The sequence below is a fragment of the Poecilia reticulata genome, chromosome 22 (assembly GCF_904066995.2).
Source record: "Poecilia reticulata chromosome 22, P_reticulata-male-v2, whole genome shotgun sequence".
Classification (NCBI taxonomy): Eukaryota; Metazoa; Chordata; class Actinopteri; order Cyprinodontiformes; family Poeciliidae; genus Poecilia; species Poecilia reticulata.
In genome coordinates, this window is record NC_088851.1 from 2156007 (window position 1) to 2182078 (window position 26072).

At 40.3% G+C, this 26072-nt stretch overlaps 2 protein-coding genes across 4 annotated transcripts in view; one reads left to right on the top strand and one right to left on the bottom strand.

The window, feature by feature from the left end:
* Window positions 1–9753, top strand: part of npas3 (neuronal PAS domain protein 3) — a 318422-nt gene extending 308669 nt beyond the window's left edge. For all 3 annotated transcript variants that reach the window (XM_008398666.3, XM_008398667.3, XM_008398668.3), the window contains 3 exons: window positions 168–315; window positions 422–537; window positions 4195–9753. In XM_008398666.3, coding sequence (XP_008396888.1) covers window positions 168–315; window positions 422–537; window positions 4195–5807 — 1877 coding nt within the window. In that variant the 3' untranslated portion in view covers window positions 5808–9753. The remainder of the gene's footprint in view (window positions 1–167; window positions 316–421; window positions 538–4194) is intronic.
* Window positions 9754–16820: 7067 nt separating this feature from the next.
* egln3 (egl-9 family hypoxia-inducible factor 3) lies at window positions 16821–25434 on the bottom strand. The gene is made up of 5 exons (XM_008398669.3): window positions 24892–25434; window positions 19362–19481; window positions 19057–19193; window positions 18560–18633; window positions 16821–18423 (listed from the first exon to the last, which is right to left on the bottom strand). The coding sequence occupies exons 1-5, from the start codon at window positions 25249–25251 to the stop codon at window positions 18389–18391; spliced, it is 726 nt and encodes a 241-aa protein (XP_008396891.1). The 5' UTR covers window positions 25252–25434; the 3' UTR covers window positions 16821–18388.
* Window positions 25435–26072: the final 638 nt, after the last annotated feature.

Genomic DNA, 26072 nt, shown 5'->3' on the forward strand with positions numbered 1-26072 from the left:
TAAAGAAAAAGTTTAAAACAAAACTGATTGGAGTTCTGTAAAATAAACTAATTTTGATACAACCAAAAACCATCTCATTCCAAGATTCTATCCTGTAACAATTTAGCAGGTTAGAGTTATCATGGAAAAAACCTAATAATCATTTCCCTGTGTGTTTCTGTCTCTAGTGATGAATAAAGGTCAGTGTGTGACAAAGTATTATCGGTGGATCCAGAAGAACGGTGGTTACATCTGGATCCAGTCCAGTGCCACCATTGCTATTAACGCCAAGAATTCCAGCGAGAAGAACATCATTTGGGTCAACTACGTCCTCAGGTCAGACAAGACTCACTTTGGGAAATGATGGACAATAACTGCAGCAATACCTCTCTCATTTTGAATTATGAATTGTCAGTAACAGTTTTTCTGTTTTTCCTCACAGTAATCCTGAGTATAAAGACACGCCCATTGACATTGCCCAGTTGCCAAATCTTCCAGAGAAAGCGTCTGAGTCCTCCGAAACCTCCGACTCTGAGTCTGAGTCCAAAGAGAACTCAGGTATGTAAGTGAACGCAGAGTGGAGGAACAGTTTCATATCATAAATCTAGAGTTATTGCAGACAGACATAGGAAAGAAAGAAAAAGACTACAAAGTAAAATATTATTGAAATGTTACATAAAATGTTTTTTTTTTTTTTTCAATGTTTTAAAGTTGGACCATAACAGAGGTGTAGTCTTCATGTACAGACAGTCGTGAAGAAAACAAGTCAAACTTGAAAATCCAAGCTATACATAAGAGAAGCCCCAGATATTTTATCAGTTGGTGCCAGGGCGCGGTCTGTTGCAGGCTGAGCGGTGGCGTGTGCCAGCAGCTGCAGGCACTGGGCTCACTGGCAGCCCAGCCTGCTGCCGCAAAATGACAACATGATAAAATATGCTCAGACAAAATACACAAAGCTCTGCAAATTCAACAACTTCTCAAAATACTTCAAAACATTTCTAAGCAGTGTAGAACAGAACGTATTTTTGAGAGAAAAAAAAACTTGTAATAATCCAAATATGACTTATGAAATGGGCAAAGAATTTGAAATAAATACTATTGATAAATGTTTATTCCTTAAGAGAGCTTTGTTACCAAGTTAAAACACCTTAGAGACAGAAGGACACACTGACCTGTGGGGCTTATAGACACATTTTATATAATTCTGTTGATGTGAGTTATAGTTATTAGTTATTATTATCATTAGTTATTAGTTAGCTGAATATATAAATCATACACACACAAATACATTGTTCTTTGTTTTGCTTTTGCCTTTTGGTGACTCTTGGTTCTAGTTATACTTTAATCTTTATAAAGATTAACTGATATAAAATGATTTTCCTCTGCAAACCAAAACCTTAATGTGTGTCCACATCTTCAGTGGCTGTCCTCAACATGACGCTTTCAGATTCCATGTCCGCAGCTAAAGATTATTGAACAGAAACCTCTGCCAGACTCTCTCAGGTCGTCTGTTTGGGTTGGTGAAGTCATTATTACAAAATAGATCATCAACCTTTAACCCAATGGTGGATTGGTTCCAAGTACACCTGTCTCCACTGAGTGGTGACGTCAGAAGTTGGTTTGGTATGTTTTATAGAACCGACCCGTACCACATCATAGGCTCGTTGTGGAACGGTCAGAATGGAACTACACACAACATGAGCCATTGATTGTCACTGCTTGCTTCAAGCACAAGTCATACCAGTGTTTGCCCTTGCATAGTGCTACTTTAGGCTCCTAAGTTTGACCTCACTTGCCGAGTGAAAGTCCAACTGTTGGTGGAAATGCTCTGCTGAATACGGCTGATCGTAAAATAGCACACTGAACCACACTGACATCTTTAAGGTTATTCAGATTACTTGAGCAGAAACATACAGGCAGTCTGCTAACACCATTACCTTCCTATGAGTCGTTGTTCACAACTTAAAAAACACATCCTAAACATTATTGTTGCCTCATATCTTCGTTGCAGCCAGCACTAAGTGACTTAGAGCTTACACATTGTAAGTGAATTTAAACCAAGACAGCCTCTCCACTTCGAGCATAATACTATCAAATCCTAAAGCCCGTGTTGGCACAGTGGAGCTCAGGGCCAGCTGGTATTTTTGCTAGAGGATAGAGAGTCTGGCAGGCTGCTGGCTGTAAACTGATGCCAGCTGCAGCAGGAGGGAGCCAGCTTCAGCAAATGTCCAACAGGCCCAAGGTGCTCTGATTCAACATGTTCAAAAATGAAACAGATGCCCTTTGACCTTTCTGCAGTTTAGATGGCAACTAACATGAGAAGATGCGTCTGTTTTGTTTACAGCTGTTACAGAAAAACCGACACCAAAGACTAATTGAAGCCACACAAAGAACATCCCCCTGCTTTAGTTTGAAATCCTCTCTTTTAGTTTCCGTCATGCTTTTAGCTTTTATCTCCTGTGTTTGCAAATGCTTACAAAAATGTTGCAATACCTTGGAAGTCAGACTGAAACAATAGATCTAAAGATTTACCACCACTGTGCATCTCTGTGACTCCACCGCCTCCCCGTTAAGGCAGCTGTCTTTAGTCCACACCTGAGCTTATAGGCAGCATGTCAGTCATGTTGCATTCCAAACGAGTTGTCAGTAAAGCAAACAAAATCTCCGGATGTTCAATAAATAGATACATTGATTAAGGAAATGGTAAATGAATTATACAGAGATGTTTTTCCACTTAATCTGTTTTGCTTTCATCCAAACTGATTCATTAGGGGCTCCAAACAGAGCCAACTGGGCAGTCCTTTGTTTGTGCTGCTATAATATGTGTATTGTTTGTGTGTAATTGGCTGGACAAAGCCAACATGACTAAACAAAAACAGATGGTGAACATAGCAAATACAGAAAATAATTCAATTCAATTCAGAACAAATCATTTCAAGACATTTTACAAAAAAGGCCAATTGACTTATTATTATTATTATTATTATTATTATTATTATTATTATTATTATTATTATTATTATTATTGACCTTTATGTCAACAGCAAAATCCCATTGAGATTAAAAATCTCTTTTACAAGAGAATCCTGGCCAAAACTGAGGTAACAGAACTTTCACAGCAAAACACAAATACACACCTGCCAATCACACACATACACACATTACAATTCATCCTAGTTATCAAACCGTGCTTTAAGCTCAGTTCATTACCCAAATTAGTTCAAAGGTTTTTATCTAATCCAGTGTTTCTCAAAAGTTTTCCGGCTGAAGACCACTTCACCTATTTAACAAACACTCACAGACCACCTAACTTCAAATTGCCCCCACAAAAACATAACATTGTAATATATATGATCTGAAATGAAAGTATTAGTCTTCTAACACGATTATTGTTTTTTTCTTTGTTCATCTTAATGAGAAGAGTTTAGATCTGACTGGCCAGGGCAAAACCATGAACAGGTCTACCGGGTTCAGATTTTGAAAGTGGATCCAAAGCTTTCCAATGATGTCAAACACATAAAAATGAAAAACATAAGTTGTTCTTTACTACCAAGTGTTGTGTGCATAAATAACATTTTCGGGCAATTTGTAATTTAGAAGCATAATAAAAGACAAATAGAATGGAGTTGCTTTGGCAGAAACAAAAATTCTCTTGTCAATTAAATATAGAAATTATGCACACATTTCTGTCAATTGTATTTATCTATTGTATTTAATTTAGTCATTTTAATTAAATATGAATAACAATAGTTTCATAAGCCAGCAAAGTTGTAAAAAACTGTTCTTATCAACTGAGACTCACCATGCCAGCCCACCTGACTGAACACATGTGAGCAATAAAAACATGTGATTTTGTCCAGATCTTGTCAACTTTGGTGCATTTGAAAATGTGTGATGAGCTCATGTAAGCTGAGCAAGAGGTTTAGCTTGACCTGCACCCTCACGGGCATCAAGCAGTCGGACGATGTGGCCTGGCGTTACGTAGAAAGGCTGATGAAATCAATAACTTCCCGAGCTACATCTACAATTACTACATGTTGTGATCTTCTTGGGGGGGCAGGCGGTCTCGTTAGCCGGGCTGGAAGCTCCCCTGGATAATGGTAGGGGAAACTCTGCTTACAGCTGGATGTCATGTAGATAAGTTATCATCTTCTTGTGTAGATAATATTGTGTAGTCTAATATTTTTATTTCAACCACCCTATTTTTTTTAACAGACAATGAAAATAACAAGTCTGAGGGAAAGCCAGGCCACCAAGCAGAACACAGAGAGGATCCAGAAACAGACAGCAAACGTCAGCAGCAACCAGGCCAATCACATTGCTCATCCGAGGAAATGAAGAACCATGACGACGGAGACAGTTCAAGTAACCCTGAAAGTCAGGACAGTGATGACAGCCTGGAGCCCTCAGACGGGGAGCAGGAACAGGAGCAGGAGGTGGTCCGAGGAGAGGGGGGAGGACTGGAAGGCAGGTTGGGGAGATTAACTGGACTGGGAGCGCTGGAGGGACTCAACACCATCAGTGGACTGGGTAGTTTGGGAGGGCTCCATATTAAGGTAGAACACTATGGAGAAGGAGAAGAAGAACTCCACAACTCACAAATGTCTTCATCAGAGGACGATGAAGAAGAGGAAGATGAGGACATTGATGAAGTCGATGATGAAATAGTACAAAAATGTGACAATGCCAGTGCCTCCAGCAAGCTCCAGAAAAGGCGGAAAAGGAGAAAAGTGCAAAAATGGGATGGAACCCGAAGCAGGAGGCTTCGTCTGTCCACAACTCCCCCCAGCCCAGCAGCAATAGGCGACTCTACACCACAGGCCAATCCCTCAGGGGCCACTTCCATCACTTCCACACCGCTTCTAACTTCGTCCGATTCCCCAAACAGCACAGGAACCACATCCTCTGTTCTTAAAATCAAGACAGAGATGGCAGAGCCTATAAACTTTGACAATGACAGCAGCATCTGGAACTACCCGCCCAACAGAGAGATTTCCAGAAATGAGTCTCCATATAGCATGACTTCCAAGCCTCCTGCTGCAGGAAGTCAGGAGACATTCCCTTCCCCACAGGGTGGCTCTCTACAGGTAGCCATCCCTGACTCGGTCCTCACCCCTCCTGGACCCGAAGGGGCAGCAGGTGGGGTGAGAAAGCCTGCGTACAACGGAAACGCCGCCTCATCCTCTTCTTCCACTGCTACGAGTTTAGCTCCTCCTTCCAACACTTCCTCCACTGCCCCCCTTTCCCCTCCACTCTCTGCATCCCCCCGGGACAAACAACAAGGTACTCCTACAACATCCTCAAACTCTTCCTCATCCTCCTCTTCAACTTCAAGCTCTTCTTCACTGCTGTATTCTGGGGATCTTGAAGCACTTCAGCGCTTGCAGGCTGGTAATGTGGTCCTTCCGCTGGTTCACCGCGTCACGGGAACTCTGTCTTCTACCAGCACCACGACGCCTCGTGTCTACACCACTGGGACCATAAGGTACGCGCCAGCAGACGTCACTTTGGCCATGGCACAAGGGAACCTCCTTCCCAATGCTGCCATGAACTTTGTGGAGAGCTCAGGGTTTGGTCTGGACCCTAAGACGCCTATGGAGATGCTCTATCATCATGTCCACAGGCTAAACATGTCCGCTGCAGCAGCTGCAGGCCCTTTTGTTGGATCCCCAGCACCGACAGTTGGGAATGGCAGCTTGGGAGGCCAGATGTCAGCAACAGCTAACGTTTTCACCACAGCGGAGGGACTTTTCTCAACGCTACCGTTCCCCGTGTACAGCAACGGGATCCACACTACGCAGACAACTCTGGAAAGAAAGGAGGATTAATGAAATACATCCAAGACCGCATTACTGTGTTTAAAGAATCAACAACTGTTTCTAACTCAAAGACTACTCAGTAGTAAAAAATAGTAAGAAAGAATTTATCAGCGTGGAGCAGCACTGTGTTTCCAAGATGGAACAAAAGACAGGAACTGTCAAATGTACTCTAGCACTTTGAGCAATTGAGCTTGTGGAAGACATGGGTGGCCCTCACACACACACACACGCACACACACACACGCACACCCACACACACACACACACACACACAACCCTTTTCTATTGATTTTCTCTATCACCAATCTCTCTTTGCTTCCATTTATTGTAATCAACAACTTTTTTTTTCTTACAACAGATGAACAAAAAAAAGCAACGATTCTTTACTGTAAAGAATTCCTTTTTGCCTACAGAGAATTCATGTTGCCTAAGGATTCCACTGGAGCCTGAAGGGGATCATTTTATATCACTTGTTTTGGTTGCATCTTTATGAAGATGTTGATTGTGCATACTTTCAGGAGGTTGGTGCAGGTATTTGTGACACACTGAAAATGCTGTGCCTCTCCTTATGTATCTTGATGTGATCAAGGCTAAAGAAAAAGAGTTTTTAACCTGAGAGGAGAGGGCAGCTGTCTCAGAGATAATCTTTTCACAAAAGGTTTTTGCGAATGTTTCTTGGTTGAGGGGACAGTAATTGATGCTTTTTCCTCTTCTATTTCTTCCTTTTTATGAAATATTCTAGCTCAGATGTAACTTTGGAATCAAACATTATACAGAAAAAAGAAAAAAAAAAAGCAATTTCAGCCGGGTAATGACCTGTGAACTATCGAATGTTACTACAAGTTTCCTCATTTATCTGAGGAGTTTACCTACAGGTCTCACACCAAACATAACCTCCACTACATCTACTCCCATCTCAGTCTGTCAAGCTTTCGTACCTTCACTCTGCTTATCTGATATTTAACTTTCTGTCCACATTTTTTCTGGTAAATCTACAGATTTGTGGTGCTAACAAACGTCCAGTTACCCAGAATCAGCTGGCTGATGTGGGTATTGTAAATTCGGCCCTCCTGTTCTTCCCCCTGTTTGATTATTGTTCTTTTTATTACTAACCTTCAGGAATCTCAGAATACACACGACAATGTGGAGCTGATCACTAGATGTTTAGGCTCTTTTCTGTTCTTTTTATTTCTGTATATTTGATAAGCGAGTCACTTTTAACGCTCAGTTAGACTGAGGCTAAATACTTAACATTGCTAACGTAAAAAAAAATGAATGTTGACAACCTTGACAGGATCTTGTTTTCCTGTTCCTTTTGTTTGTGTTTTGCTGTTCTCCTTTTCTTCCTGAACCAGAATCACCTCCACAACATTTTCCTCAACAATCCACTCTCTTCCATCCCATCGCCAGAACCTGTGATTAAAAACTACATATCAACAAGGAGATTGTAATAAAAACATGCATTTTCAATCAATCTGTCAAACAATCAATGTACAACAGGAGTAAAGTGGGATGTTCTTTATTTAGATGAACAAAAAAAAGAGAAAATCCCTCTTCTTTAAAAAAAAAAAAAAAAAAAGCTTTGTTTTTGCTCTGGTTGTGTCCTTCTTCCCCCAGCCTCTTTTGCCAAAAAAAAAAAGACAGAAAGAAATGCTAAGTTCACACATTTGGTGTTTTAAAAGCACTGTGATCCTTGCTCATTTGTAATTTTCCTCTACTTTTTTGGTAAAAAGAGAAAAAAAACATACTAAGTAATAAATCAAACTGTAATAAGCTATCACAGTGTCAATCTTTTGAAAGTTGACAGCCCTGTCTTTACCATCCCGTCATCTTATTACCCCGTGTGATTAAGCCGTAAAAACGTGTTACCGATGTGTTTAGTGTCACTGGCTGTCAAAACGTCTTTCATGGCAACTTCTCTGTGTGTGTGTTGACTATATGCAGTATATACTGAGCTACTGTAGCTGTTTTTGTCCTTTGTCTTCTCTGTGCTCTATCTCTAGTGTGGCGAAGGAGAGGAAGTGGCGTCAGAGGAAAAAAACTGTCAGCTGGATGAATTCTAATCTAAACTCTGCGTCTCTGCTTCCTCCTCCTTCTCCTCCGTTTCCCTCTATCTGCAGTCTTAGTGAAACCAGTGGAGGTTGTGGAATTTCGTGTTTGGTGGCCTTTGCAAAAAAGAAAAAAAAAACACACCAGTAAAAATTGGTAGAGTCCACCATTTACTTTTTGCTGCTTCCTTTTTGTCTTTGTAAAATTGCATTTTTATTTTCTAACCCTTCTCTCTTTCACTCGACTGTTGCTTTTTGCTGTTGTGTAGTCTTATTCAAACCTCTTTATCTTGTTGTCTTTTCTCTCAGAGATGAAAAGAATATTTAACTAGCTCAAAGGTTTATGGAGCCATGTATTTGCCTCTAAGGAATTCTGGGACAGGTTTCCTGCTCATGCACCCAAAAGAACATAATAAGAAATATTTATACTGTTTAAATTGTGTATGAATAATATAATTTACATAATTTAATATAAAGTTTGATGAGGAAAAATCTGAGGAAGGATTTTAAATATACTCTGAGTTAAAAACTACCACAGCCTGGACTGTGAAACATTTTCCCAGACTTCCTGGAGGTGTTTTCTGTGCATTGGGTGTATTTCAATGGTCCACACCAAAACGTCTTGAACTCCCAGTCAAATTTGTCTTTGGGGATCAAACTGACTTAGATAAGGGTTTCGAGGGATGTGAAAACATTCACAATTGTCTTTCAAGACACAATAATAAAAAAACAAAAAAAAAAAACAATTTTAACAATTTCTATAAATATTAAAAGCAGGAAATTTTTTCTCACTATAAATCTATTTTTCTAGGTGTTTTGGAAAACTGAACTGCATGTTTAGTAATCTTGTCCATTTACTGTGAACAATCCCATTTTTTATTTTTATTATAATTTAATCCAATAGCTGTAATTTTACTTCATGTCTGATTGTTTTTTTATGTCTGGAATATCCATTATGTGGATAAAATGGAGGCCTTTTGAAAGATAAAGGTTTGCTGAAGTTCAGCAGACCAAGTCTCTGATCCAGTCATCACATCTGGACAAAACAGTCACGTCTTTGTTTATCAGTGTTAAGATTGGTCTTTTCAGGAGCGATTTCTTTCCACGCTCTGAATTTTAACATTTTCTATGTATGAATTTAAAGGCAACGGAATAGTATAAGCATATAGAAAATACTTTGGCGAGTGTTCAATGGGAGGCATATCACAAATGAAACCAGGAAATACACCCAATTGTAACTAAAACTAAACAGCTACTTGAAGCTGTTTCAATGTTTTTCTGTGTTTTTTGTCGAAAAATGAAAACTTTGCTGGTGATTTTAAACCCTAAAAAACCTTAATCACAGCTGCTGTCAAATACATAGTGTTTAAAATTTTCAAATATTGAAAAGTCATCTCATTCACCTGTGAAGAAACTGTGTCTGTGTTTTTAACTATTTCTTGTACAATTAAACAGATTCTTTTATGAGGAACCTGGTGCCAAGTAGCTGAAATACGGGAAAGCGGGAATCTCTTATTATCAGTGTTAACAGTGTTATAAAATTCTAAATACAAACAAATTAAAATATTAAAAAAGAGAAAACTATGCTACCATGGTTTGGTTTCTATTTTTCGTGTATATTTTTATTTTCTTTGTAAAGGAGTCAAAACCTCATGACAAACTGATGCTAACTGTGAGTGCCTGGCTTATTTTTATCTTACTTTGAAATTACATTTTCATTTATCATAAATAACGCTGCAAATCAAAAAATGTACATATTTCATTTTTTATAGCTTTGTTCCTTTTTAAGTTTACTAGGCTCTCATCTGTTCAGAAGAACGTCACATACATGGTTGTCTTTCTGTAACCCAGTTTTGACCATCTTGCAGGTGCCATATTCATAATAAAAGGTTCTATTAAATTGGTTACCAGATTGCATCATTTCTTCTGTTCCACATTTAGCCATCTCACTCCTCACCAGACTGTTAACACTCTCACTCACTGAGATGCAAGTTCGTTTTTTCTTCTTTCTCCTTCATGTCTTCTGGTTGATGTTTGTGATCAGCAAGGCAAGTGGAACTTTGTCTATAAGGTAAAGTGGGGGCGCTGTTTTACACATTTACAACCTTACCTCTTCAAACAGCACCTCAAATTCTCATATATGTATTTCACAGCCAACAGCCAGTAACTAGGTATCTCACAGTGTTTCTCAACCCTGGTCCTCACCGCCTCCTGTCCTGCATGTTTTAGGTGTTTCCCTTCTGCAACACACCTGAATTGTATCTCTGGGTGATTAACAGGTTTCTGCAGTACTTGATGGTCATGCAATCATTTGAATCAGCTGTTCTGGAATAGAGGCACATCTAAAACATGCAGAGCAGGGGGGCGGTGAGGACCAGGGTTGAGAAACACTGAAGTAGAGGTATTAGGCAATAGATGACACCTCCAATTAAAACCTGTACCTCTTACCCTGGATGTGGCTTCGCTCCGCTGTGAAGCCCAGAAGTGCAATAAGCAAGCGTGGGAAATGAGAGATCATATGAGAAAGCCGGTGATAAAAACTTTCTCAGCTCATTGCTTCATCTGCGTTGACCGACACTTGTACTGCAACTCGAGCAAGTTCAATTTAAATCCACATTTTGTCTGTATGCATAGTCATAAATGCATGCTGACATCATTTATGTATAAATATATTATATAATCACTAATATCACAATGTAAATATAGTCTGTCTTGGTTAATCTTTTTGAAAATGCAAACATTGTGCTTGTGCATTTTCCTGTTGGAGTCATGTGATCTTTGAGGATTGATTCCAAAAATAGAAGTGTTGTTCATTTTGACGGATGGCGATCCAGAGGTGCTTCGCTCCAGAGGTGCTTCGCTCCAGAGGTGCTTCGCTGCACCGCTGCTGTTTGCTCTAGTTGACTGTAATAGGTGTGTATTTAATGTGAAGCCTGATCTATTCTGTAGCAGAGACATAGGTAGAGTAAATTGGGGGTTAGAAAACATGGGACTATTAGAATCTTATAAATCTTATCTTAAGGGTTCAGAACTGTTTAATAATCTCACTGAAAGACAGTGAGATCCTACAGTCCGTCTCACTAGAGGCATTCTCAATTTTCCAACAACCCCAGTTTCTCTGAGATCTGGTTGGCTCTTGGTTGGGGGCTCTCTATGTAATGTACCTGAGATTAAAAATGGACAAACTGCTTCCTCGAGGAGGAGAATAAGTTTTTACATGGTTTGTAGATGTCATAAAGGGCATTGCAGTGCTCACCCAGTGTGACTTTTACAGCCTGTAAATCTTTTAATTCACAGATAGTTTGTTCTGGTCAAGGTTTGCATACCACCACATCAGATGCTGGAAAATAGCTTGCTGAACTGATAACAGACATAGAGAAAAAACACCTAGAATCTCTCATCAATGTCCTTCAGAATTTAAATAGTGCAACCCTCTCCAATGAACTCCCATACCACAGACAGCGTCACGTGTCCCAGCAGGAATAAAAACACACTAAAGCAGCTTTCACAGATGCATATCTGTCTGTCTGCAGGGTCGTTTTGTGACTTTCTGATCATCACTGCCTTTATCTCATTCCAACCTATTGGCAGAAATTTAAATATCTCTGTGGTTCAGACCATAAGGGAGTGAATGGAACAGTCAAAGCAAGAGCTCCAGGTCTATGCTGAGTGTTTTTGAAGCTTCAGCTACTGACCTGAATGAGTATTGCGGAACCTGTCACTTCTTACTACTATTTTTGTGAGAACGTGACAAAGACCTTTTGTGTTCACAGCAACATTAAAGTATGGGCAACTTCATATCTGAGGATGTTATGCAGTTCCAGTCCAGTCCCCAAGAACTGACCCAGAAGCTACAGCGAGAAGCTTAAAGCGTTTGGAATGGTCTGAAAGACATCACTAATTAAAGGGGCACCCCCACCCCTTTAATCCCTGAGCAGAATCTAATTTGGAACGTAACCATAACGGGTTCTACTGCAGATTTGGGAAGCAGCTGTTTACATCTGCAATTAACTTTCCACATCTTCATCTGACGTAGAATCTCCTCAGACCTCCTGCTGAGGAGGATGTAAAAATCCTGGTTGGCTTAAACCTGAACAAACAAAAGCACAACCTTATCCTAGGCTTCTGTAAAGACAAGATATACAGTATAAGATAAGTCAGTCATCAAACATTTAGTTTTTGATAAACCTTGTGGGTTAGCATTGAGATAGAACTTTGACTAGCTTTTAAAAAAGTTGCTAAATGTAAGGAGCTGAAGGACAGTGTTCTCTATGACCTTGTTGCACAAAACTTACCTTCATTCTCATCACAAAATGGCTAAAGTGAAACATAAACTGAGTGTCTGTTTCTTCCATCTTGCGTCTAGTTAGTACTTCTCCTGTCTCGGCTGTCTTCATATCCTTTTTGCTTAAAACGCCTCCCGTTTCTTCCATCTCGTCCTCCATGCATTAATAAGTGGAGAGAGGTTAGTCATTGGACCCTCAGAGGGCCAACCAGCTAACTTTAAATATTTCACTCTATTTTAAATGAGCGCACATGAATCATAGATCACAGCTAGTGCTGTGTGCGTGCCCATGTGTGTGTGTTGTGGTGCTCCAACCTGAAACTCCTTTTAATAACCTCTGGCTGTCCATCTCAGTGAGAAGGCCTGATGTTGAATTTAGATCCAACTGCGTCAGACGTTCACCGCAGGCATAACGAGCAGCCTTTCATCACAGGCCGTGATGGACAGATGATGAAACAAAGCGTTAGAGATGAAAACATGGCCTGTTTTTCATCTACACTTTCACATGGGCTCCTACTAATTCCCAACATGCAGAAGAAGTAAAAACATCATAAAAAGCTGTATAAGTATTTTGAAGACAGACCATCTCTTGACATAGGGGGGCGTTACATTTTGAAGATGAAAGCTGATATCTAATGGTGCTGCTGGGTGTCACTGGGGCTGAGAGCTCATGTGTGACAGCCAGGTACTGGAACTGTAAGTTTCATGTATGGGTTTCTGTGTAAAGCATTTATATGCATTTGTTCAATTTATTTAATTGTATTGTGATGTGCATCAACAGTTAGAATAGCTAAATGTTTGATTTTAACATTAAAATCTACTGAACAGTTCAAACTTGTGATTGGCTAACCTTTTACTGGGTAAAAATGTTTATGTTTACATATTTCAAATAAATCAATTTTTTACTGTCAGATTCTAAATTAATTAGAGTTCATCTGAATGGGAAAGACAGGCCACCATGGACACTAACCCACCATGTTTATTTCATTTTAAACTGCCACATTCTCCCTTTGTATTGCTTATGTCCATTAATATGCTTTACGTGTTCTTATTTTAAATATGTTGCTTTCATGATGCCGTACATGGGACCTGCATGGAGCACTAGCCATCACCCTGAACATTGTTACCGCTGGTTTCCACCCTACTGGTCTGACTGGTGGCTCATTGCTCGGTGCTTGTTGGAGAATCTCAGCTCAGTTGGTGGTGCTTCCCCGCAGAATAGCCAGTGTTCAATTCAGATTTCACTACTAAGCTCTAGATCACTCACAAATACAACTTTATCCCTAATGTCTCTTTCCAAATTCACTTCCTGGATTTGATGTTGAGGGAAATGTGGATTAAAGCGGGTGACAACAGCTTGTTCTCGGCGCTCCTCCCTCCTGGTTGCTCGAACTTCAGCTCCCCACATTGTACCAGACATGGTGCTGGGATTGCAACAGTTAGAAATTATTTTTAATCCAGCATTTGCAGTGACTTCGTCTTATTTTGAACTGTGGATGTGTGTTGCTGAGCTCATACCTCCTTTTGTGTGTGAAGTCGTTTACTACCCACCAAAGTACAATATGGATTCTATTCAAGACTTTTTTGAGCTGAGTGCAGATTTTATTCCTAAATCTGATAATCTTGTAACCTGTGATGGTTTTCTTGTTGCTCTGCTAAGTCATTGGCTTCTGAGTTTTTAAGGCTTTTGGTTTCTTATAATCAGTCTGTTTGTGGATCGACCCATCTACTCAGATAGACTCTGGACCTTGTGGTTTCATGCTGTGACATTTCTCAGACTGCTACCTCAGATCATTTTTCCAGCTTGATTGAATTTACAGCTCTCAGTTAGTGAACCATTGTTAGCAGTTTGCTTCCTCACCTCTGCTACTGCTCAGCAGTTTATTGCTGCTATAAGGATTTGCAGTTTTCTCCTGTAATCAGTCTAGATGCTCCTTTTGTCCTAATGACTTATCATTTGTGTACAACACTGGTTGTGAAATTCTGGACTTTGTTGCTCCTATTAAATGTAAGACGTCCAAACTCAAGGTTGAACCATGTCTACACAACGCTACCACATTCAAAATCATCTTAACTGTCTTTCAGCCAATGCAGCAAGGCTGAAAGACAGTTAAGATTTAACACAATTAGCTCTGTTTTAAAGTTGCCCGCATTGCTTTCACTAATGTCTCTGCTGTCTTTCCTGGTTCTGCTGTACAGTTTGACCATGTTTTTCTCCTATTTGACAAAAATTGTGCAACACATGAGAAGTACTATTTTTTCTTCTACATTTTTTCTTCACTGTGTTGATTCACTTTGATGAATTTTGTACAGTTAAGTAACATCTATATCACATACCCACAATCAATTTTCCAACTATTGCAAAAGGCAGCAGCAGTCCCTAAAACAACCTGCTGAGAGAAACACCAGCATGACATTCAGATATGTTCAGGGCCATGTTGGCTGTTCCTGGTGCTTGTGAACAGTAACTGGAACCTCATCAGTGCTGTCATCAGTGTGGAGGAAATGTCTGCATTTCCTCCAGACCACGGTGGCCCTGGATTCTGATGGGCATCACATTAATATACTGTATGTATGTGGATTAGGCATGCAGTAACCTAGCCAAAGTCAGGCAGAGAGGAGATAAGATGAACATGATCAAAGTAGCTGGACAGAAGCTGTGGTATGGTGGGACATAGACCATCCAACATAGGTTCTTGGCTCCTATAACGCTCAGCTCCATGTAGTGATGCTTGGTGAGTCAGCTCTGGATCCAGAACATGTCACATCCCAACATATCCCATCCTGTGTGGTCAGGTTTCAAATGAACACCTGATACAATCAGACATCAATCATTCTTTCATGTACCATTCTCTCTTATTCTCAATCCAATTGAGGAGTTTTTTTTTTTTCCCAAAAGAAGATTTATGAGAGGGGGTTTGCATAGTGGCGCAGTTGGTAGCTGGGTTCGATTCCCGGTCTGGGGTCTTTCTGCATGGAGTTTGCATGTTCTCCCTGTGAATGTGTGGGTTCTCTCAGGGTAATCTGGCTTCCTCCCACAGTCCAAAAGCATGACTGTCAGGTTACTTGGTCTCTCTAAATTTTCCTTAGGTGTGAGTGTGTGCATGTGTGCGTGCATGTGTGCGTGTGTGTGTGTGTGCATGGTGGTTTGTCCTGTCTGTCTCTGTGTTGCCCTGCGACAAACTGGTGTACCCCGCCTCCCGCCCAAAGCGTTTGCTAGAGATAGACATCAGCACCTCCCGACTCCACTAGGGACAAGGGTGTTAGAAAATGGATGGATGGGTTTATGAGAGGCATCTTTCTGCAGACCATGTGAGGTGAAATTACAGCAGACCAATGTCAAATATAGATCAATTATGCCAAACGACAATTTTCCAAGATTTTTTACTGTCAGATTCTGGGAGATCTTTGTGATGACAACTTGTGGCAAATCTACAGGACAAATGACTGTCAACTTAAAGTTCTTAATGGAAACTACTTTGAATGTTTTAGGTACAGTATGAGTGTTTCTTATTTGAAGTCTTTTATGTAGCACCTAAAAAAAATTCTCATTTAGAAAATGTAAAAATCTGTAACTCAGATAATCATCAATCATGCTCACACCACCTGGTCATAATCATCATCCACTGATGGAAATGGATCTTCCTGGAGTTGAAGTGGGATATTGATCCTCAGTTTCAGTAATAACACATTTGTAATTTTGAGTGGCAGCATAAGATTACATAAATGTAACCAACAGATTTTTGTCTAAAATTTAACTTCAGAGTTTTAGTTTGTGTTTTTGCTTTTGTATTTAGTTTGTACAGTTCTGAATAATTAATCGTCAGCTTATGTTTAAGTCAATTTAAAAGGTGGTTAGAATTTTAAAACATTTGCATTTCAAGCTTTTGTTGTATGTTTTACATATGAAACATATTTTCTCCAATTCAGTTTGTAATGCTCAAGTTCTTGAAAATAACTAACATATAATGTCAGAGCTGATGGAGACTGCATAAAAGTGGAGATACAGTGACATCCAGAGGCTAAATAGTGTAACAACAGCCAATAAAACGACTTTCTTCATTGTCAATGTTCACTTTTATGTTAATTAAATTCTAAACTAAGATTTAATATTCTCTCAGTTTGGAAAATATAACAATATGTAAATGTTTCTCCAAAAACACCAAAAATATTGTTATTAAACATTTTAAAATACACATTTAAAAGAAGTGTCTTTTTCACAAAACATTTGAAATGGATACCTTTATGACCTCTTGCAGAAGAAGAAATTTTCTGGAGAAGAAAGTTTGTTTCAGGGAAATTACTGGTTCAAAAAAGAGAAAAGGTTAATATCATGGATCTGGGGTCACTCTGGGATTACTTTTCTTCTGATAGATAAAGAGGTGGATGGAACCATGAACAGTTCTGAATATTACTTTTGATTTTGGTTTCTTCTAGAAAGCTCAAAATGAAGACAAATTTTATGTTTCAGCATCACGGAGTCAAAGCATAAACCCATATTAATATAAGAATGCTTGAACTTCATTATACGTTCAGACTAGGACTTGATAACATGAGCAATTTGATGGAGGACGAAGTTTTCTTCCTTTCTTCCTTCCTCTCCTCCACTGCAGCTTCACACAGATTCTGTCAGAGCTTCAGGAGAATCATTAGAGTTCCCCCTGGTGGACACACAACAGGAGCCGCTCACCTAGGGGAGTGTTTTTTATTATTATTTTAAAGAAAGACACCTTTACATGTTTAATGCTTTTTAAATAAAATAATAACTGCAATACCCCAATCTAAAATGAATGTTCTGATACAAAGACAATGAACTCTATCTAGTTTGAATTAAAGACCAGAAACTTTTTTTTTTGTACAGTAACAGATTAGATTATTTTAGGAAATGTTTGCGATTCTTTTGTGTCTGGATTCATTTATCTAAGGCCATGGACAAGCAGGCAATGCATGAAACTATAACTGGGTATCCTGGTGTGTACCTGGATTATCATCCAAAAAAAAGAGCCACATTTCCAGAAATTGGAGCTGCTCCATCCGCAGTGTGACGGAGCAGCTGTTGACTAAATCCATGGCCAGTAGGTTGCTATTCTGAGGCGCTGAAGAAAGTTTTGTTACCTTGTTTCATTATCACATCTGGTGTTTTTTTTTAACAGTAGGCCCCCGTCTCCCAAAGCAGAACCTTTTAGAGCGACATTCCTACTGTTGGAATCTCAGACTTCAAGTTAAATCCTAGTAAATAAAATTGATAGTAGTTGTAGGATTACCTTATCTCATTAAACTGGGACTGGAGCTCAATGGAGATGAAAAACAGTCCAGAAATCAAGGACATTTATTTTTGCATTTCAAGATTGTGCTCTTGTAATGAATTATAAGTATGTATTTGTAATTTTGGAAATTTCTGTAAGCCATTTCTTTCTGTGACCTTCCCAAAATGTCTACGTTAAGTGCAAACAAAGCAGCAGATCAATTGTGTTTAATTGATCTGTACATGAATCTTAAATTCATAATGGTCTGTAAACAAATGTGTGTTTTTCTTTCCTGCATTACAAAAAGTCTACATTATATACGATATAATTCAATCTCTGCTTAACTGGTTTTCTTGTTTAACTTTGCCTCTGTAAGCCATTTATGTTGTGGGGAAATCTGTAACATTTCTTAAAAACAAAATTCACAAAAAAGTTCAAATTTGAGTGAAGTGTCAGGTATGACGCAACATATGCTTTAATAAGACTTTCCTAAATTCAGCTTTCATTGGTTCGTTTATACTCAGACATTACATAATGTCTTTTCCTCCCAGTTTGTAAACCTGCATCATACATGTTGTGCCACCTTCTTCAGAAAAACAACATTTGTCTCATAGGCTCGCCGTTTTCACGTCCATGTAAACTTGTCAGGCTTTTCTGCCAACTCTTCTCTTTCTGTCAGAAGCTGTGACATCAAGGCTGGAGTCTCAGCTGGGTACTCAGCAGGAGTTGGCAGAACCTTACACAAACATTTAAAAACAACGGAAGAAGTCCAGAACAGCTCCTCTGGTTAATCAGATGCAGTCCTGCCAGCTCTGTCTCAGCCTTGACACGGTCAGAGCAGCATCGGAAATTCGTATTTCGGAGAATTGGAGACCACAAGACCCATCCGTGCTTCCTACAATTCATCTTCCTATTTATCCTCCACTATGTTGATTCAGCCGTTTGAAAAGCTGGGTCTCAGTGAAAGTGTGATGTTCTCTCCAAACACCAGGTGGCAGTGTTTCCTCACCATCAACTAGAGCTGCTGCCCTGCTGCTCTGTGGAAGCTGAAACGAAAAGAAAAGCTTTAAGGTCAAGAACAGAATAAGCAGAATAGGAGCTGAACCAGGTGAATGTTTGAAGATAAAACTATAATTTTTGGTACTAACTTTACAAAGAGCATTAGAGGTAAAGAGTTGTTACCTGTTAGATCTCTGAAGCGCTTCTTAGCCTGGGCTCGCTCCTCAGAGTCAAAGTACCAAACTGTGATGGCATACCTGAAACCAATGCAACACTGAGTTCAGCATCTTTTTCACAAATTACAAATATAAAATCTGCAAGAATGGTTCAGTGGAGCCCTGCCTGTTTGTGGCTCAATTTCTCAGATTTTTTTATTGTACATAATGCAATGCTACTTGAAACATTATTTCCTGGCATTTGCAAAGCTGACAGTCCAGGTACACCATTCATTTTCTGCTGACATGTAAGATCGGAGATAAGCATGTATGTTAGCCTTTGTGTATTTGCCAAGATGCTTTCCACTGTGTGTATTTAGTGTTTGAACTATTGGAATAGGTAGTTAAATGCATTTTAGAGACAGTCTCAGGTGTTAGTGGATCCCATCTATTCAAGATGTACATTTTTTTTAAATAAATAATTTGTTGCTATGTCCAACCTTCACGCTTTTTCCTGAGGTTTACCTGGTGGAATAGGAGGGTTGCACCTCGTGTGGGTTCCTGCGGTCAGACCAGAAGATGAGGAGTCTGTCAAAAAGCGGCTTGATGTCAGCAACGTATGATTTTCCTTCTGGAAAGATCCTGAGGACACCACCATGCTCCTGTCAGCACAAACACGTCGAAATATTAAACAACAGTCACTGAAGGGCGGTGTCATTCCGATTTTAAATTGGCTCAACAATTTAAAATTTGATGTTTTCATTTCACCATCATTATGCTGTATTCAAGCCATCATGGCCATAAACAGTAGACAGTAGAGCTTGCAGCACCTTTGGGTTCCAGTTCTTGTTCAAGTAGTAGATGCAGGTAAGACGGCGTCCATCACGGTTTGGGTTGTCCACATGCTTCACGTAGCCTGTCCCATTTCCTGGGTAGCATGCCACCATGGCCTAAAGACAAACAGATTCACATAAGTAGGAAGCATCGGACCGGTGGAAGACATTACGAGTTATCCAAGAGAATACATCATCAAAGTTGATAGCAAAAAGTGTTAAATGTCTCCATCGAAAAAAATATCGGTGGAAATAGTGAGGAAGAGTGAGAACTTCACACCATCAGCACCAACTCAGAAGCTGATGAATATCAGCAGCAGCAGAAGCTTCCTGCACAGCCGCCTGCCTGCAGAGCTATTTGCTAATATTCTGGTGCACATCAGGGGTGTGTCATGAAGTTGTGTGCCTACACCCTCAGCAGCACGTACACAAATAGTGCACATGCCTACTCATCTTTCCACACGTGGGTCTGTGTGTGGGCGTTTTTAGCTGTGCTGTTACGTAGGACTGGCCTAGTTTGGACCACGAGTCCTTAAGAAAAACAAATCCACACAGGGCTGAACTTCAGGAGTCAATGGGAGATATTTTGGGGTAAGGGAAAGCGGGTTAGACTTTACACTGTAAATATAAGCTGTGTTGAAGATAGCTATTAAAGCGTGGGCATGTGAGGGTTAACTTCAGCTCATATCCTGGGGCAATATTCAATCCCAGGTCACGTACGCATTAATCTTCCTCAAAGATCCCATTCTAAATCAATCACCTCAGAGCTGTGATACTCGCTCTACATCTGGCATTTGAGTGAGAATGAGCAGAAGCATGTTGCATCGTTAGCAGTGAGACGTCTCTCACTTCGCTACAACAGGCCAACAATTTTATATCAACCTGATAAGAACTTCTGGTTGGAACAAAGCTGTAAATATTGGTTTTCTACATGTTAAATCTTGTTTAAGAGAGGATAAGGAGCTTTGTTTACCCTGCACGCCCGTTCTGATTGGCTGTGACCTTTACACCTGAGCAGGAAGTGTTTACTTGGCTAAGACCAGGATATGATTATCAAATATGAGACTGTAAAGGTCAATACAAACTGTGGACTTCCTACCACAGAAAATAAAAACAAAGTCAATGCCACAAATAGCTGATTCAGTTATTTGTGATCCACCAAATAGGTGGATGTATTGAAAGCAGTGAAACAACCAAAACAACCAGTTGGAGGTTGTTTCACTATTTCACTAGTGAGTTTCAGGGTAGAGGTGCTTGTGCCTCTCAGCTTCAAGATGTGGACATGTTGGGTTTAGTAACAGGCAGCAGAAACATGAAAGATGGAACAATATTCACTCCCAGCCTGCCTGGACTTTGTGTCCTGCCAGGATTTTTGCTGTTCAAGCAGACGTGGGGTGTTTTCACACCCAATAGTCTGGTAGACTCTGTTTGACTGAAGATCAAAATTTTAACATTTCTTCCATTTTTAGCTGCTGCAGTTTGAAAAACTTGTTTGCCTCCTCGCCTGTGGTGGCGCTGCACCAAGAACCACTGAAGGAAGTGTCACAAAACATCTGTAGAAGACAGAAGCTTCCAATTTCCTTCTTTACAAAATGTTAACAAAAACGTAGTAGCATTAGATTTTAGCGGTTGTAGCATTTCTCTTTTGTTTGTGCTAAAAAAAAACTAAAAAAAAACAAAACAGCCATTTCTCCGGCTAGCCCTAGACTCAGATTTGTTTTGGTTGTATTTACCCAGAATGCACTGGGCTAGATTCCACTTCCTGCTTTTGGAGCTGTCTCTGGTTTGCTTGGTTGAACAGCAACTGAAGTGAACTTTTGGTCTGCATCAGAGTTTGATTACAATTCACACTTCCAGAAATAAACCAGACTTTGTACACAAACAGACCAGAGTTAGACTAAAGACGACGAAACAGGGCTGGTGTGAACCTCAGTGGAGAAAGACATGTTGAAACTTCTAAATGATTCAATTGCAGGACATTAAGATTATGATACAGATTACAATTAACCTACTTTTTTCTATGTCTTTCCTGTCTTTGCTTCTTTCTCTGCCTTGCTATCTCCACCATTAAAATATAAACCCAGTGAAGACAGTCTATCCAACAGGCCAACTAAACTACTGCCCTGCAGAATTTTCATGCATTCAACTTTAAATAGAATAGTTAGTAAAAATTGTTTCTGAGCAGTTCTCTGGAAAATCACTGCTGCACACATTGCAGTCATTGCAGTGACTTCTTTACTGTGGAGGTTTAGTGTGAAACACTAAAATGTAGTGTTTGTCTTGACGTCAGCTCCTCTCGTCTGCTGATGACAACAAACCCCCAGCACTGATAAAGAGCTGGTGAACTGATCTGGCACCCTGGTCTGGCTGCGCCAAGCGGAAGCTGGAAGATCACGCAAGCTTGTTTACTCACTAGCATTTTTATCATCATTGCCACACAAGTGAAGTGAAAAAAATGTAGAAACACACAGGAGGGGAAGTGGAGCCCAGCTGAAGAAAGAGATTCAAAATCAAACGCCTCCAAGTTTAAACGTTATCTTATCTTATTTACAAAGAAAGCCCTGGGTGGTGGTTGGGTGGTGGAGCTCTGAGCAGCAGTTTGGCTGATGTCCAGCCTGTTGATGGTTTAATGACAGAGCTACGTGAGGCGCGTGGAGCTGCAGGCCGTCTGCACAGCTGCCCACATCTTTCCACTGCTTCTGTGCCAATCTCCAACACCTCAACAAACAGACTCTCACTGGGCCGTGACCTTTATGTGAAACTACTGCTACTGCTTCAGTTTGTGAAGAACAAATAAAAGAGCCGCTCATTCCAAAGCATTCTGTTTGAAAAGTTCACGTTTTGCTCCTGGACAGAGGCGGCCCAAGGCATATGTGAGTTAAGCGGCTGCTTAGGGCCTTTACACCACCTGGGGGTGGTGTGGGAGCTAGATTCTCCCCAAGAGCACCTAGCTAGCATAATAACAAATACATATTTTAAATAACATTGAATAAAACAAACTACAATTTACACATGGAAAAAACTGTGTTATTTTTTGAGTTGCTACACATTGTTAGAGTTGATTTCTTCCTGCTATTGGCTGCTGTCACTGCTGGGGAAATATGAGGCATCAAACTTGTTTACTGTTAAATTTAGTGTTTATCTAAATTTGCTTTCAAATAATTTAAATAATATGACTGACACACTAAAATACTACTCTGCATTTCAAAATCCAAATCTATTCTTCTCTTGTAAGGTTAAAATCAAATTAATTACATCACTGGTATGACGTAATTAATTTACATCATACCAAAATATTTTAAATAAAATGTGTTTCTGAGCAGTTCTCTGGAAATGCAGACCAAAAGTTCACTTCAGCTGAAGAGAACCAGAGTCTCTGGTCAACCAGGCAGACCAGAAACTGTTCCAAAAGCAGGAAGTGGAGTCTAGCCTAGTGCATTCTGGGTAAATGCAACCAAAACAAATCTGTGAGACTAGGGAGTAGCTTAGGAATGATAAAGAATCTGAAGTTCACATGTTTTCATTGTGTATGGGGCTCCCCAGTGAAAATCTGCCTAGGGCCCCAAAACGGCTTGGGCCGGCCCTGATAGCTGACATTCTAAAAACAAAGCTGTCTGAATTCTACTGAGTTTAGCTCTGTTCCACCAAATAAAGCTAAAATCATTTATCATATTAAAATGACAAATTTACATCAAACAGGTGAGAAATATGCTGTTTAAGTTGGAGGGGCTTATGGTTTTCCAAGGAAATGTTGATCATCTTTTCAAAGTTTTTTTTTTTTCCACCTAGAGGTACTATGTGTGTGAGTGTATGGGTGTGTGTGTGTGTGTAGACTTGTTTCCCTTAACACCCCCTCCCAACGTTCCACCTGATCCAAACAGATGTCTGATAAGGCCTTACTGTAGACTGCTGGAGCTGGAGATGGGCAGGCATGCTGGGAATGTGTGTGTGTGTGTGTGTGTGTGTGTGTGTGTGTGTGTGTGTGTGTGTGTGTGTGTTTAGTTTACTGTAAATCTGTGTGAGTGAGCAAGCCTGAATTGGTTCTGAGAAGAAGTGAGGCAGTGAAAATCTGAATGAGTGGGAGATCGAGGGAGAGATGAAGCCGTGAGTCTCACCAGTGGGAGTTGGTGTTTTATTGTGTTTTATCTAAACTCTGGCTCAGGAGAGTTTTCCAAACAAACTAGTGATCATTGATCATCATAATGGCCGTATCGGACCTCAGCAACATTCTCAGTCTACCATCCACAGGGCGCAGACAGTGATGACTACAGACGGATATCTGATGGCCCTAAAATCCACTGCAGGATTGTAACCAGAGGTTTGAACATCTCTGCTCATTTAATGCATCGTTTTTCTGACAGAAAGCTTCCCTGTATTCTGAACAAGTCAGAACTAATGAGGTCTGAAGTGTGTGTTGAAGTCTGCATGTGTATGTAATGAATGGCTGTCGCCAAAAGGGGGCAGCCTAAGAGAAATGTGGAGCTGCTGCTGTAGATGCTGCAGCTCTGCTAAGACAACAAACAAACAAACAAACAGTAACACAATGAAGTTAAAACTAAAGATGTTTACTGTAGCTTTTTCACTGGGTTTCTCTCTTTTATTATCAGCCTTTTTTGGCACTTTGTCCTTTTTCTCCATCCAAACTGTTGACTATGGGCAGGTGCTGCTTCTTCTGCCACCTTGCACCTTACAGGTTCTGTTCATTTCGTACCCGACCATTCCAGGATTTGTCTGTCTCAGGAAGCTTGTTGACAGGAGGTCAGCTCTGACCAGCTGGTGGACGTTTGGTTTCTGCTTCGACACAACTGTCTGCAGAAGGACCCCAGCAATGCCTCGCAGACCATACATGCAAAAAGGCTCCGGTTTCTGTGGTTTGTAAAGCTTTTGCTCATTCCTGATCCTGTTTGCACATTTTGTAGATAAGCAACAGTGACAGAAGCGTTCCAACAGGGGGGGATAAATGTTACTTCTCATCTCAAACTTCAGTCCTCCAGCTGGTGGTCCAGGCTGGTGACCATCAGTCCAACACAGAGTCAGACTCACACTTCAACACTATCTGTTCGTCTCTGGGACAAAAATCCTAGTCACAATTTCTTTGTAGAACAAAGGATGCAGGATGCAGATTAAAATTAATCTGTATCCTATCATTTATAGGACATTGCATAAAATGTATTTATTGTTTAGCTGTAGGTTATCCTGCGAGTATTTTGCATGTAATGTATATACAAATGTTGTATCAAGCAGAAAAATAGAAAAAAAGTAATGAACATCTATAGAAAGCATAGATGTTCTCAGGAGGCTGCATCTCTAATTTAGGGCAAGTATAAAATAAAGAAGTAGGTTTGAGAAGCGAAGCAAGTAGAAAAGTAGAAACACAGAGGTTCTAAAATCTAAGTCTGATTGCCTTTGTTTTCTAAAACGTTAAAGCACTGATGGGACAAACTGTTCTCCAGTGTGGCCAACACAATGTAGCTGAACAAAGCTTCTGTCAGCGTTTTTTAAAGTTTCTAATGAAGGGCGTCCTTACCTTAGACCTTTCCCGGATTTCCTTGTCTCCCAGGCGGCTGGCGCACACGGAGATGAGCCGATCAATCAGATTGAGCAGGAAGCTGATCGCCTCGCAGCCGCGCTCCGCGCCGCTCACCCAGGCGATCTGATCCCCGCGGATGCTCTTGCGGCTGACGCCCGGGATAGAGCCGGCCAGCCGGCCGTCCTGGAGCTGTCCGGAGCGGTGCATCTCCACCACCTGGTCCAACACGGCGCTTCCGGCCAGATCCCCGAGGAGACCGTCCACGTAGCAGAAGCCGTGGGACAGGAGAGCCGGAATGAGCCGTTCCAGAGCCAGCCGCTCCAAGTCCGTGTACGACACGTTCTCAATAAAGGGCATTTTGACGGGCGGACTTGAACTGAGGTAGAGTGTTTAAAAAGTTCCGCTAAATTTTACAAACAGAGAAAGAAAAGTTGCGTGTGTGGACAGCGGTCAGAGACTCAGCTGAGACCGAGTGGAAGCACAGATGTTCCTGTTGATCTGCTGTCAGAAAACGTTTCACAGCTCCTGAGACCACAGGGACGTTATAAACACTGAAAATGCAGAGGCAGCCACTTTGCCTGCATACTGCTTCCGGTAGCACTACAAAATAAAATGTCAACTTTAAATCTCAAAATGACATCACACACCTCTCCTACCATACACTCTTCCATGCATGAGTGTATGCAATATACAAAAAACAATGGAATAGCATCAAAATATTAATTTGTTTGTTTCACGGTAGAGTAATTACATTCCAACAGCAGATAAGCAACTAAAAATGCTAAAAAAATAAAATAAATAAATCCAAAGATGGGCATATGGATGTATAGTTTTCCCATTCTTCTCTTAAATCAGTGGAAAAATTTAGTTAAAAAAATGAAAGAAAGAAATAGTTCAGCAATTTTCAGAATCCAGCTTTTGCAACAAGTAGATGAAGATAGAAGAGGCAGGGCTCTTAGGTCTAAATGATGTTAGCTGTTAGCCCCTCACTGTAAACATTTCAAAATATGAATGTATAAAAAAGGCTAACTAAAAAAATCTATATTTTGTTTCTTCCTATATACAGTGTTTTCACAAAAAGAGGGAGACAAGGTTGAATTAGTGCATATTTACAAGGAATCAACATCATGGTGGAAGAAGCTTTCTCTCTGCTGGATGCAGGGGTGAAGGTAAGGGGG